The sequence below is a fragment of the Delphinus delphis genome, chromosome 19 (genome assembly GCF_949987515.2).
Source record: "Delphinus delphis chromosome 19, mDelDel1.2, whole genome shotgun sequence".
NCBI classification, from domain to species: domain Eukaryota; kingdom Metazoa; phylum Chordata; class Mammalia; order Artiodactyla; family Delphinidae; genus Delphinus; species Delphinus delphis.
In genome coordinates this window covers 20,912,246-20,927,529 of record NC_082701.1, presented here as the reverse complement: position 1 = coordinate 20,927,529, position 15,284 = coordinate 20,912,246, and the positions used below count along the sequence as shown (strand labels likewise).

Below are 15,284 nucleotides of genomic sequence, written 5' to 3'. Positions count from 1 at the left end.
GATCTGGTCCATGGTCTGTTTTGTATGGCCCAATGACTAAGAATGGTTTTTACAACTTTCCTTAATAAGTTTATTTGTTTATTTTTATTTTATTTATTTATTGTTGGCTGCATTGGGTCTTCGTTACTGCACATGGGCTTACTCTAGTCGTGGTGAGCAGGAGTTGCTCTTTGTTGCGGTGTGCAGGCTTCTCATTGCGGTGGCTTTGTTGTGGAGTTTGGGCTGTAGGCACACTGGCTTCTGTAGTTGTGGTGCACGGGCTTCAGTAGTTGTGGCGCATGGGCTCAGTAGTTGTGGCTCGTGGGCTCTAGAGCACAGGCTCAGTAGTTGTGGTGCACGGGCTTTGTTGCTCCGTGGCATGTGGGATCTTCCTGGACCAGGGATCGAACCCGTGTCCCCTGCATTGGCAGGGCGAATTCTTAACCACTGCGCCACCAGGGAAGTCCCAGTTTTTACTTTTTTTTTTTTTTGCAGTATGCGGGCCTCTCACTGTTGTGGCCTCTCCCGTTGTGGAGCACAGGCTCCGGACGCGCAGGCTCAGCGGCCATGGCTCACGGACCCAGCCGCTCCGCGGTATGTGGGATCTTCCTGGACCGGGGCACGAACCAGTGTCCCCTGCATCGGCAGGCGGACTCTCAACCACTGTACCACCAGGGAAGCCCCGCGGTTTTTACATTTTTTAAATGTAAAATTCAAGAGAATGAGAACACAAGCCACAGAGTAAGAGAAAATATTTGCAAAAGATACATCTGATAAAGGACTGTTATCTAAAATGTACAAAGAACTCTTAAAACTCAACAATGAGAAAACAAACAACCCGATTAAAAAGTGGGCAAAAGACCTGAACACGCACCTCGCCAAAGAAGATACATAGGGACATCCCTGGTGGTCCAGTGGTTAAGACTCTGCGCTCCCAATGCAGAGGGCCTGGGTTCGATCCCTGTTTGGGGAATTAAGATCCCACATGCCGCAACTAAGCCTGTGTGCCTCAGTGCAGCCAAAATAAATAAATTAATTAATTTCAAAAAAAGAAGATATATAGATGGCAAGTCAGCATATGAAAATATTCCAACATCATATGTCATTTAGGAATTGCAAATTAAAACAGCGGGATACTGCTACACACCTATTGGAATGACCGAAATCCAGAAGGCTGGCGAGGATGTGGAGCAATAGGAACTCTCATTCATTGCTGGTGAGAATGTGAATTGGTACAGCCATTGCGGAAGGTAGTTTGGCAGTTTATCACAGAACATACTCTTACCATATGATCCATCAGTCATGCTCCTTGATGTTTTACCCAAATGAGTCAAAAACTTATGTCCTCACAAAAACCTGCACAAGGATGTTTATATCAGCGTTATTCATAATTGCTAAAACTTGGAAGCATCCCAGATGTCCTTCAGGAGGTGAATGGATAAACAAACTGTGGTACATCCAGACAGTGGAATGTTATTCAGTGCTAAAAAGAAATGAGCTATCAAGCCATGAAAAGACATGGAGGAAACTTAAATGCATATTACCAAGTGAAAGAAGCCCATCAGAAAGGGGTACTGTATGATTCCAACTACACAGCATTCTGGAAAAGGCAAAACTATGAAGACATTAAAAAGCTCAGTGGTTGGGCTTCCCTGGTGGCACAGTGGTTGAGAGTCTGCCTGCCGATGCAGGGGACACGGGTTCGTGCACCGGTCTGGGAAGATCCCACATGCCACCGAGCGGCTGGGTCCGTGAGCCATGGCCTCTGAGCCTGCACGTCTGGAGCCTGTGCTCCGCAACGGGAGAGGCCAGAATAGTGAGAGGCCCGTGTACCCCCCCCCCAAAAAAAAAAACTCAGTGGTTGCCAGGGGTTCAGGGGTGGGGGGCAGGGAGGGATGAACAGATACAGCATAAGAGATTTTTAGGACAGTGAAACGATTCTATATGATACGACATTGGTGGAGAGTTGTTATTATACATTTGTCCAAACCCATGGAACGTACAACACCAAGAGTGAACCTTAATGTAAACTATGGATTTCGGGTGATAACGAGGTGTCAGTGTAGGTTCATCAATTGTGACAAATGTATCACTGCAGGGTATAGATAGTGGGGGACTCTGTGTGTGTGGTGGGGGACAGGGGTTTTAGGGGAACTCTGTACTTTCTGCTCAGTTTTGCTGTGAACCTAAAACTGCTCTAAGAAATAAAGTTTATTAACTTAAAAGGTTGTCAAAATAAAACAGAAGGATAATGTGCGACAGAGACCATATGTGGTTTACAAAGCCTAAAGTATTTTTTTTATCTGGCCTTTTACAGAAAAGATTTACCGAGCCCTGGACTAGATCACAGTGCGACTAGGAGATGAGTGCCTAGTTTCTCTCTGGTGTCATGCTCAGTCCTCTGGTTCTCCTGGTACTCAGTGTGTCTCATGGCAAAGTTGTTCTCATGAATTTATTTCTGTTTCACTTGCAGGTATATGAGTGACCTAAAGCTGCAGATTAAAAAGGAAAGAGAGCAGTGCCAACTGCAAACAGGGCAAGGATGCCAATTCCTCCTCCCCCTCCACCACCCCCTGGTCCTCCTCCACCTCCCACTTCTAATCAGGTAGGTAGTCCATCCACCTGGCTATCTCAAGACCTGAATGGATACTTAGGGCTTCCTGGTATGAGACATAGTGTACTCAAAGACATGGGGTGTAGGAAGATGGAGAATAAATAAGTAAAGTCTGTCTTCCTAATTCGTTCTGATTCCTGAGAAGTCCTCTTAGGACCATAATGGCTTGTCTTGGTTTTTTTATCCTGGTTCAGTCTAAATGGAGATTTGGGCAGGTGGCATCAGAGTAGGAACTAGTGTGTCTTCCCTAAAACTACTGTAGTATAAAGGTCAATGTGTCGTTTTTCTGCATCTTTGAGAAAAGGGATGGCAATTCCTAGTTGTTGTTTCTTGCTGCCATTTCATTTCCTTCTCTTCTACTCCAAATCAGTTCACTTTAAAATCAAGTCCATCAGGTCTAAATGCCCCCATGCCCCATATCAAGAAAGAAAGGAGTTAATGGAATTAGGAAGAAGACTAAAGGTTCAGTAATGGGAAGAAAAAAAAGCAATGTGGCTTCTGAACCAAGGACACAGCCACTTTTACTATATCTGAGTTGTGATACCTGGAGTCACATGAGAAAGAAGGAAGGAACCTGGGTGCTTCATCTCGTGTGTGTGTGTGTGTGTGTGTGTGTGTGTGTTGGGTGTGTGTTGGGTGTGTTGGGTGTTTAACAGATGAGAAATTGTGCCCTGAAAGAGGAAAGGTGACTTAACCTAGCTAATTTGTTTCAGAACTAGGACAACAGTTCAGGTCTGCCAACTTCTGGTTTTTTTCCTGTAATTTTTGGGGTGTGGTGGGAGCTGAGGCTGGAGGTGTAGGTGGGGGGTTTGGAGTTTTCTCTTGGTCATGATGGGGAGATGCTGAAGTCTCTTCAGCAGCAGGAGGAACCTGCTTGGGTTTATATTAGGAAAGTTACTCTTCACAGTGTGGACGGTAGGTTGGGAGTTGAGACTACAGACAGGGAGGTTGAGACTGGAGACAGAAGCCTGTGGCAATTGAAAATGAGAGTCTGGACTAAAGCAGTGAGGATGGAGAGTGGAGACAAGAGACAATGACAAAGTAAAATCTTAAGAGTCTGATGACAGATGGAAGAGTGAAGAAGAGGAAGGAGATTTGAATGACTCTAGTTGGGGGATTGATTTTTTAATTTTTATTTATTTATTTATTTATTTATTTTTTGTGGTACGCGGGCCTCTCACTGTCGTGGCCTCTCCCGTTGCGGAGCACAGGCTCCGGACGCGCAGGCTCAGTGGCCGTGGCTCACGGGCCCAGCCCCTCCGCGGCATGTGGATCTTCCCGGACCGGGGCACAAACCCGTATCCCCTGCATCGGCAGGCGGACTCTCAACCACTGTGCCACCAGGGAAGCCCTGGGGGATTGATTGAATGCTGGTGCTATTTACAAGAGAAACAGGTTTGTGGAGGAGGATATGAGCTCAATTTTGGACATGCTTAGTAATATTTTTCTCTTTACAAAAGTAATATGTTCAAGAAATTTATGAACTGTGGTTAAGCAAAAAGGAGCAGTTACCCATAATCCAACCATTCATAACAGTTTTGTGTCTAGCCTTCCCCTCCCTCCTTCTTCCTTTTGTATCTGTCTACCTTTTAAAAAATTATTTATTTATTTATTTATTTATGGCTGCATTGGGTCTTTGTCGCTGCACACGGGCTTTCTCTAGTTGCAGTGAGCGGGGGCTACTCTTCGTTGCGGTGCGCAGGCTTCTCATTTTGGTGGCTTCTCTTGTTGTGGAGCATGGGCTCTAGGCACGTGGGCTTCAGTAACTGTGGCGCGTGGGCTTAGTAGTTGTGGTTCGCGGGCTCTAGAATGCAGTCTCAGTAGTGTGGTGCACGGGCTTAGTTGCTCTGCAGCATGTGGGATCTTCCCAGACCAGGACTCGAACCCGTGACCCCTGCATTGGCAGGCGGGTTCCTGACCACTGCGCCACCAGGGAAGCCCGTCTACCTTTTTTTTAAAAAAAGGCTGTGCTTTATATACATACTGATTTCTGATTGGCTCTTCTTCCTCATTAATACATCATGAATGGCTTGTCATGTCATTAAATGTTTAGTGATATCATTAAAAAATTCTTTACTAAAAATCCAGAAAAAACTAGAGAACACCAATAAACATAGAAAATGTTAATCTATAATTAACCTTTGTTAACATTTTGTATGTTTATTGTAGGAAAACTAGAAAATACAGATAAACATAAATAATTATTACCCCAGATTAGCTTTTGCTAGTATCAGTGTATATCCTTCTAGAAATTTTCTGTATGTGTGTACCTTTTTATTCTTCACAATATAAGCTAGCTGCTACTTATTGAACTCTTACTATACACCAGGCACTGTGCTAAGCGCTTAAAAAGTGTTATCATTTAATTCTCAAAACTACCCTATGAGATAGGTCCTATTATGACTCCTGTAGAAAACTGGAATCATGTATATGTATTGTTCTATAATATTTTTTGCTTGGTTGTGTCAGATATTTATTTCCATGAAAAGATGCTTACTTCTACATCCTTTAAGAGCTTAACTGGCATCCCACTGTATGATTATACCATTGTTGTTCTTTTCGGTTGAACTTTTAGATTACTTCCGCTTTATGCTATTATAAACTGTTTTTTGCTATTATTATCGTCTTTATGCATGTCTCCAATTATTTTCTTAAAGTTAATTTCTGGAAGTAGAATTCTTGTGCTAGGCTTTTACGAGGTGTTTGATACATAAATTACTTTCTAGAAAAATCATACCAATCTATCCTACCACAGGTAGTAGAAAAGAGTACCTGTTTTCCTGGATCCTTAAGATCACCATGGGGCAGCTTTTTATTCTATACATTGTTTTGAACATCTTCAGTGTGCCAGGCGCTGTACAGGCAGTGGTCCCTGCCTTCACAAAGCTAGCAGTCTCTTTGTAATTTTAACCTTTACCAGTATCATAGGTAGATAATGATAGTTTTACACTACATTTTTTTTATTATAGTTGTTTTTTTTCCATATTTGTTGGCTCTTTTGACTTCTTTTATGCAGTGTTGTTCATATCTTTTGCTTATTATCCTACTGATTTCTAAGTCATCTTTATATGTTAATGCTCTATAGATTTGGGCCACTACCTTTATTTCTATCATATGTTAACATTTGTCACTGACAATTTTTCTTCCAGTGTGTCATCTGCTTATTTACTTATATTCCTAAGTAAATAATTTGAAATAAGCAAATCTGTCGATCTTTTCCTGTATTTTGATTGTCTTGATTAGAAAGTCCTTCCCATTACCTATATTTTTGCATATAGTACTTCCGTGGTTTTATTTTTTTACACTTAAATTTTATAATTCAGCTAGAATTTATTTGAGAGTAAAGTGCTAAGGTAGGTATTTAACTTTATTATTTTTTTCTAAAAATTAACCACTTGTCGGACTTCCCTGGTGGTCCAGTGGTTAAGACTCCACGCTTCCGCTGCAGGGGGTGTGTGTGCGATCCCTGGTTGGGGAACTAAGATCCTACATGCCGCCTGGCATGGCCAAAAAAATTAACCACTTGTTATTAACACCTTGTATTTAATAATCTATCCTTTCTGCACTGAAGAAATATACTTTTATTATTTCTATATAGACCTGGGCCTGCTTTATGGACTTCCTGTTTTGTTCCATTTATCTAGCTGTCTGTCCCTATGCTCCTGTTGTTGTTGGTCATAGGAATATTTCAGGATTTAAACAAGATAATGAAAGTAATGTGCTTATTATTAGCACAATGCCTGGGATATAGTGGGGGCTCAATAAACGTTTGCCTTGGTGGTGATGATACAAATAAAGTGTCCGGCACACAAGCCTAGCACATAGGTGCTCAGTAAGTATTGGTGCAGGCCTCCTGTCAGAAGCTTCTGAACAGGAGGAAGACCTATATCCTTCACAGAAGGTACAGCATGAGAGAAAGTTCTAAGGAGGAGGATAATGGACATTGATACTGTCGTTTGGCACATGTATCTTATTAGGTTAGACAGGCATCTCGTGGAATCCAGTTTGGCTTAAGGCATTTATCCCGAGCTTGTGATGAAGGGGATATTGAGGGTGAACTTATGTTTCCCTCTTCCTTCAGGCCAACACTGAGCTGCCCAAGCTGAGTAGAGATGAGCAGCGGGGTCGAGGTGCTCTCTTACAGGACATCTGCAAAGGGACCAGGCTGAAGAAGGTGACCAACGTTAATGATCGGAGCGCTCCCCTCCTCGAGAGTGAGTCTAAGCTTCATCTCCTAATGAACCACCGGGATCCCAGGATTGACTCGGGGACGAGGCTTGGCTGTCATTTTTATTGTTGGGTCGTGAGTGGGAGAGTTTTGTCTTGGCATGTTCTTTGGCTGTCTTCTCATCTGTTCATTTGAATACCTTAGAAATTGCTTTTTGACCTTTGAGAAGCATTCTCGGGGTCTTAAGCCTCCCATCTCCTACTATAACTAGAGCTTGTTAGGGCATATCCTTGGCTTTTCTCTGAGAAGACCACCACAGTCCTAAAAACCTGTAAGCTGAAGCCAACGATGATTTTATAATTGCTACAAGTGTTCATTCTGAAAGGCCTCTGGGGGTTTTCTCACACCTGGGTCCCTGAGCCATTAAGCCCCCTCACCATCTGGGACTTGGAGAGGAAAGCCTAGAGAACTCTGTTGAACAGGTCCTCATCCTGGTTACCACTCTGCCCTAAATAAAGGAAGATTGGCTCCTCGTTCCTTTTGTTTTCTCTCTTTCATCACAGCACAGAGTTTCATCCCCACACCTACATGAAGCTGTGGAGCAGAGAAGCCCAGCTTTCTATTTCAGTGGAAAGGCAAAAGCAATATCGGTTTGTTTGCAAATTAAAGCCCAGGTAGAGGAGGGGTTTCTCCTCAGGATTGACTTGGTCACCAGCCTCAGAGCATATGAAATGAAAATCCTAATGGTGTGCTTTCCAGAACCCAAAGGAAGCAGTGGTGGTTATGGCTCTGGAGCAGCTGCCCTGCAGCCCAAGGGAGGTCTCTTCCAAGGAGGAGTGCCCAAGCTCCGCCCTGTGGGAGCCAAGGACGGTTCAGGTATGTGATAAGTACTTTCTTAGGATGTTTTCCAAGCACGTTCGTTTCTGACTGGTCCCAGGTGGGCCCTCTGGGGTTGAGGAGTGTGGTAGAGATGGGAAGAAGGAGTGGGGGCAGGGCAGGGGTTATAAAGTAGAATAAAGCAAAAGCTGCGGGTAAATAAGAATGCGTTCAGCTTGCATCAGTAGTGTTTGTTAATGGGCCCTGAGCCTGAAACCAGGTTAAAACCCAGAATCATACAGGTATTTGCCCTGCTGCCATGCAGGTTGCACTAAGGAGGCGGGGTGCCGTGGAGATACCCAGCAACGTAGGTCCAGCTCTGTTGACCCAGTGCTGTCTGGTGTATTTGTAGAGAACCTAGCTGGCAAGCCAGCCCTACAAGTCCCCAGTTCTCGAGCTGCTGCCCCAAGGCCTCCGGGGTCTACAGCCAGCGGGCGCCCTCAGGATGATACAGACAGCAACCGAGCCTCACTCCCAGAACTGCCCCGGATGCAGAGACCCTCGTTACCGGACCTCTCTCGGCCTAATACCACCAGCAATACGGGCATGAAGCACAGCTCCTCCGCCCCTCCTCCGCCTCCCCCGGGGCGGCGTGCCAACGCCCCCCCTACGCCTCTGCCTGTGCACAGCAGCAAAGCCGCAGCCTACAACAGAGAGAAGCCCCTGCCACCCACACCTGGACAGCGGCTTCACCTTGGTCGAGAGGGACCTCCCGCTCCACCCCCAGTCAAGCCACCTCCTTCCCCTGTGAATGTCAGAACAGGACCAGGTGGCCAGTCTCCAGCTCCTCCGCCTCCGCCTTACCGCCAGCCTCCCGGGGTCCCCAATGGACCCTCCAGTCCCACTAACGAGTCAGCCCCTGAGCTGCCACAGAGACACAATTCTTTGCATAGGAAGACACCAGGGCCTGTCAGAGGCCTAGCGCCTCCTCCACCCACCTCAGCCTCCCCTTCTTTACAGAGTAATAGGCCACCTCCCCCAGCCCGAGACCCTCCCAGTCGGGGAGCAGGTAAGTGCCTGGAAGCACCTGATTTTTCCTACCATACTGAGATTGAGTTTATCCTTCCTCTTCACCCTTTTCCCCAAAGCTCTCCTTCAGTGATCGAAGTGAACACTCATTCAACAAGTTTATTGAGTGCCTCTTTACGTGTCAGACTCTGTTGTTAGGAAAACAGCAGTAAATAAAAAAGACAAAAAATCCTGTTCTCCTGGACAGTTAACAAATTAATTAGAAAAAATATATATATATATATATAAATACATAGTATATAGATGCTTTAGAAAAATACAAAGCAGAGAAAGGGCATGGGATATACTGGAGTGGGGATGAGGTAATATTTTAAATTACAGGGGTGAGGGTAGAGTTGGGGTCAGGGAAGGCCTTACTGATAAAGTGACAGTGTGGCAAATACCTGAAGGAAGTGAGGGAGTACGCTACGCAGGCATTGAGGGCAGCAAATGCAAAGACCCTGAGACTGGGGACAGCAAGGAGACCATTGTGGCAAGACCAGGATGTGTGAGGGGAAGAGCGGCAGGATGTGGAGGTCAGAAAGCCAGATGCCACGGGAGGACACTGGAGGACTCTGTGAAAACTTTGGGTTTTACTCTGTGTGAGATGGGGAGCCACTGGCGCGGCACGGGGGCTTGGAACACAGAAGTAGCTTTGATTTACCTTTTGAAAAGGCAACTGGCTCTGTTGTTGAGAACCCACCGCAGGAGGACAAAGGGGCCAAAGGAGACCACTTAGGGGGCTAGTGCAATAATCTGAGTAGATGGATAGGATCACAGCAGGTTTGGGGGAAGGTGGGTGTTCAGTTTTGGATGTCAAGTTTGAGGTGCCTGTTAGACATCCAAGAGGAAATAACCAATTGTCGATTGACTCTCAGACTCTGAAGTTCAGGGGAGTGGTCTGGGCTAGAGAGAGAAATTTGAAGGATATTGAGAACCACATGTTGGGGTGAGATCACCTGGGGCGTGAGTATAGAGAAGAGGGGAGGTCCGAGGCCTGAGGCCTTCCTACATTGACAGGTGAGAGTGATAAGAGTACTAAGCAGAGAAAACTGAGAAAGAGCCTCTAGTGAGGAAGAAAGGAGGAATGCCAAGAGAGTAATGGAGAAAGTCCAGGGTAGAGTGAGTGAGCAGCTGTGGCCTGTGCTGCAGGTGGGTCAGGTAAGTTGAAGACTGAGAATGACATTGGTCTCAGCAACATGGGAGTCATTTTGGGGACCCCCAAACTACCCTTCTAAGTAGTTTCAGTGGAGTGCTGGAGGGAGCGTGAGGGTGAAAGTCTAATCGGGGTGGGTTCAAGCATGCCGGAATAGGAGAGGACTTGATGAAGATAGCAATAGAGAAACTCTAGGGAGTTTGCTGTAAAGGGGAGTGGGGGGTACAGGTATGTGGAATGGTTGCTGGAGGAGGATGAGAGATTGAGGGTTGGTTCCCCCCGCCCCACCCCACCCAAGACGGGAGATATCAGCATCTGTTTGTGCGCTGATGGAATGATCCAGTAGAGAGGAGGAAATTGCCTGGATAGTGTCCTCGGGGAGGCAAGAAGGAATGGAACCTGATCCACAGGTCAAGGGCTGGCCTTAGATAAGAACACAGTTCTTTGTGGTAACAGGAGGGAAGGCAGAGCATATAGGCAAAGAAGCAAGTAGGTAGGTGGGTGTAGTGGTAGGAGCATGTGGAAAGTTTCTTCTAAAGCTTTTTTTAAATAAATATTCATTTATTTATTTATGGCTGCGTTGGGTCTTCATTGCTGCGCGCGGGCTTTTCTCTAGTTGCATGGAGCGGGGTCTACTGTTCCTTGTGGTGCGCGGGCTTCTCATTGCAGTGGCTTCTCTTGTTGCGGAGCACGGGCTCTAGGCACATGGGCTTCAGTAGTTGTGGCACACAGGCTCAGTAGTTGTGGCTCGCGGGCTCTAGAGCGCAGGCTCAGTAGTTGTGGCGCATGGGCTTAGTTGCTTCGCAGCATGTGGGATCTTCCCAGACCAGGGCTTGAACTCCTGTCCCCTGCATTGGCAGGCAGATTCTTAACAACTGTGCCACCAGGGAAGCCCTTTTTTTTTTTTTGCTTCTATATTCTGGGTGAAATTGAAAGCAAGAACATATGCTGTGAATGAGGGTAAGGAAATAGAGGGAGATTTGAGGAGAGAGGAAAGAGGGCACAAAATGGCCATCTGGGCATGCAGGAGAATGAGTGGAGGAGAGAAGTGTGCTAGGATGACCAGCATCACAGAAGGCCCGCTCGAGCTTAGGGGCCACACATTTCAAGTGAGATTCATCAGCGCGGTGTGTGTTCAGCTGTGCCTCTGCAGGTACTGAGTTGGAGCAGAGTTGTATTTAACCAGGTTGGCGGTTTTTAGGCATGTGCGACTGTAATGGAGAGCAGGGCAAGGGAGTTAAGGGTGTGTGTAAGGGAGTGCTTGTAACAAGGGACCATGGTCCTGAACTGGGTAAGGAGGGGAATAAGGAACCTTCAAAAAGGTGGGAGAGGTTGTGTCATCTTACAAAATAGCCTGACTGAAAAGTAGAGAGTGAACGAGACCATGCTGGGGCCTTCTCAGACCTAGGAATTTTGGCTCCTGTATTCTCTTGTTTCATTGGGCTTTGAGCCGCAGCCTCCACAAATGGCTTTTGAACTTTGATTTTAAACAGTCCCTGCAGGTATAGATGAGATCATCGATTAAGCAGGTGTGTCATCAGGAAGTATGTATTAAAGGCCCATTAACTGGTACTGCTGCTTGATTAGGTACAGAGACCTGTATTCTAGGAGCTGGCAGTAGCATCAGGTGGTCACACAGGAGCCTGGTACATGGCCGACCCTGTATCTCCCTGGCTTCAGCCATAAGGATATAGTCCTTACGTGACCTTTGACTCTACAAAGTTTAGGTTAAAAAGAAAATTTTTTTTTAACTTAGGGATTTTTTAAAATGACCCTTTATCTGAGCAGAGCCCATATCTTTCGGAAGCCAACCAGGAATAGAAGCAGAGAAAAATGTAATTTCTGTGGGTTGAACTGAGTTGTTTTAAATGTCTGCAGACTTCTTGCTTCCCACTTCTCAGTTCTTTTTTTGTGATTTCTTTAGAAAAATGTGAAGTTATGAGCCTTGTTCTTCTGTCTACTGGCCATCACCAACTTCGAGGCCTGACATAGGCCTCAGCCTGCTTTCTGTATCAGTAACCAGAGCAGCAGTTCTCAAGAGTGACACTCTGAAAAAAAATTGAGATATTTTAGTCAGAGATCTTTCGAGTATTGGCTCCACTTGTTTTATGACATTGGGCAGATCACTCTGATTCTCTGAGTTTGTTTCCTCATCTGTAAAATGGTGTTCACAGTACTTTTCAGAGATGGTTATAAATAAAAGGGTGTGTAAAAGTGCTTTATAAACTGTGGTGTGCTGACGAATTTAGTGGTTTTATGCAAAGGACGTCTAGGCAGTTTTCATGGACTTATCTCTGTTAATAAATCATATGGTGTGATAACATGGGATAATTTACTTTTGTTTCTTTATGAATTATTTACATTTGAATGAGTATGTAGTCTTTTACCCTCCCCGGGGTGCTCAGAGACCAAAAAGTCCCTTATTGTCCATAGCATTTGTTTTCTGAATTTTTCCTTTGCAGAGTAAAACACTATTTTAAAAAATATGTATATATTTATTTATTTATTTTATTTTGGCTGTGCCGGGTCTTAGTTGCGGCATGAGGGATCTAGTTCCTTGACCAGAGATCAAACCCAGTCCCCCTGCATTGGGAGCACGGAGTCTTAACCACTGGACCACCAGGGAAGTCCCTAAAACACTATTTTTTTAAGGGAATTTTTTTCTTTTTAAAAGAATCGAGAATGGAGTGGGAGGTTAGATTTAGCAGATGTAAGTGATTATATATAGAATGAATAAACAACAAGGTCCTACTGTATAGCACAGTGAACTATATTCAGTATCTTATGATAAACCATAATGGAAAACAATATAAAAAAAAGAATATGTATAACTGAATCACTTTGCTATATAGCAGAAAGTAGCACAACACTGTAAATCAACTATACTTCAGTTAAAAAAAAAATAACATCATGCTTTCTTTAATCCGGGTTTATCTTGGATTACAAAAGTCAGTCTTCCTACCCCAGGGTTTCTTTTGCACGCTGCTTGTTTCTTGGGGTCCTTGGGTTCTGGCTCTGTCACTTGAAAGTCTTGAAACTGGATGTGACAAAGAGCTCAGAAACTTCTTAGAGATGGCAGAATCTGGTCAGGATGACCGGCCCTGAGGGAGGGTGCTGAGGGAGCCAAGCAGGTAGCTCCTGGTCCTGCTCCGTTTTGCCCATCCAGGTTGGCCCTCATCACTGCCTCCTGCTCAGAGTCTAGCTGGTGTCCTTTTGAGCCTGACCCACCATCTACCTTACTCTCCCTGACCCCGCTCTCGCAGTAGATGCAGACTCTCAGGGCCCTGAGAAATCTGAGTCTTAGGGAAATATTTTGAGGATGACCTGAAAGAGCTTCAGTTTGGGCAGATTTGGAATGAAAACAGGGTTCAGAGATCTGCTGGGAGGAGTTAAGGAGATTTCTCTTTAATTATGGCCTCTAATGGCCCCGTCCATACTTATACAGACCTTGGAGAGTGAGGGAGAGTTGACATTCTGAGTGTGTTTTATGGGAAGCTAAAACTAACATTTACTGGGCCTACAGTGCCAGACTTCTTGTCTATAAGCATCATCCCAGGGTCTGCCCTCGTAGTCCAGCGGTTAGGACTCCACGCTCCCAGTGCAGGGGGCTCAGACTCTATCCCTGGTCAGGGAAATAGATCCCTCGTGGCACAACTAAGAGTCTGCATGCCACAACTATAAGATCCCACACGCCACAATGAAGATCCCTCATGCTGCAACTAAAGACCCGGTGCAGCCAAATAAATATTTAAAAAAAACAAAAACAATAACAAAATCGTCCCATTACTGTTTCATTCTTAACTATGGTTACTCTATAGAAATTCTAACAGTAATTCAGGAAGAATGATATACACTCTTATTACTAAGACAGTGTTGGCTGTTAAGCCAAGTAGTCTCCATGTACTGTTTGGTAACATGGCCCAGGTTCCAAAAGACACATTTCCATCTCACTGGGTTATACATTTGTTCGGGAGATATTTAATACTTGAGGTTGTTGTCTAAAGCATTGTGTAGCAGTTTTCTTACTATGGAAGAGCAGATGTATGCTGGGTCTGTTAGATCTGTGACCTTAGACAAACAGCTTGAGTCCCAGTTTCCTCATTTGTGAAATGGGGATAATGCCTCATACTTGTGCAGGGGTGGCTACAAGAATTTTTAAAGATTTAATACATAGAAAGTGCCCAGGACAGTGCTTGGAACATGATGGATATCAAATAAATGGTAGCTGCTATTAGTGCAAAGCATAGAAATAATCTAACTTAAACACATTCGAACCTATTCCAGTGTTGTCCAGCATGCTTTTTATTTATTTATTTATTTATTTATTGGCTGCATTGGGTCTTCATTGCTGCACGCAGGATTTCTCTTAGTTGCGGCGAGCAGCGGCTACTCTTCGTTGCGGTGCTTGGGCTTCTCATCACAGTGGCTTCTCTTGTTGTGGAGCACAGGCTCTAGGCGTGCGGACTTCAGTAGTTGTGGTGCGTGAGCTCAGTAGTTGTGGCTCGCGGGCTCTAGAGCACAGGCTCAGTAGTTGTGGCACATGGGCTTAGTTGCTCCGCGGCATGTGGAATCTTCCTGGACCAGGGATTGAACCTGTGTCCCCTGCATTGGCAGGTGGATTCTTAACCACTATGCCACCAGGGAAGTCCCCCAACATGCTCTTATTTTTTTATTTATTTTATTTTTGGTTGCATTGGGTCTTCGTTGCTGTGCGTGGGCTTTCTCTAGTTGCAGCGAGCGAGGGCTACTCTTCGTTGCAGTGCACGGGCTTTTTATTGCAGTGGCTTCTCTTGTTGCAGAGCACAGGCTCTAGGCACGCGGGCTCCATAGTTGTGGCTCGCGGGCTCTAGAGCGCAGGCTCATAGTTGTGGCACCCGGGCTTAGTTGCTCTGCGGCATGTGGGATCTCTCCCCGGACCAGGGCTTGAACCCGTGTCCCCTGCATTGGCAGGCAGATTCTTAACCACTGCGCCAGCAGGGAATTCCCCCCAACATGCTTTTGACATTACCTTATGCTTGGTGGCAAATTTTGTCTTTTAAGGGTGAATTTGATTTTCGAAAATGGCCAAAAATCAGAGTCAGACGTAGGTATGAATTTTTTTGTTGGTGGTGCAACCTCAGAAATGAGAAGTGACCATCATATGATAATATTTATGGATCTGTCTGGCAATCTGAGTTTGGAGGCAATTCCAAAAGAGGTGTTCCCTATTTTTTTTGAGCAATGAGCCTATCATTGGAAATATATAACTTCTGCAGATGAAATTATTATACATAATTTGAAAATCACTCATTTTAGTCTGTACTACTAAGTGTTAGAATAAGTGACATAGCCTGTAAATGCTGTGGGAGAGCAAAGGAGGGAATCAGATTAGAGTGGATTGCTTTGGAAAAGCCTTGAGAAGATGGGACTTGAGTTGAACCTTAAAGAAAAGTAGGATTTGATAGTAAGGGATGAGGGGTGGTATTTCTGAGTATTGTGGGGGA

The 15,284-nt window shown here is 45.1% G+C and overlaps 1 protein-coding gene across 2 annotated transcripts in view; it reads left to right on the top strand.

The window, feature by feature from the left end:
- Window positions 1–15,284, top strand: part of WIPF2 (WAS/WASL interacting protein family member 2) — a 38,852-nt gene that overhangs the window by 20,670 nt on the left and 2,898 nt on the right. For both annotated transcript variants that reach the window (XM_059997886.1, XM_059997887.1), the window contains 4 exons: window positions 2,453–2,584; window positions 6,675–6,807; window positions 7,521–7,637; window positions 7,990–8,646. In XM_059997886.1, the coding sequence (XP_059853869.1) occupies window positions 2,522–2,584; window positions 6,675–6,807; window positions 7,521–7,637; window positions 7,990–8,646 (970 nt within the window). In that variant the 5' untranslated portion in view covers window positions 2,453–2,521. The remainder of the gene's footprint in view (window positions 1–2,452; window positions 2,585–6,674; window positions 6,808–7,520; window positions 7,638–7,989; window positions 8,647–15,284) is intronic.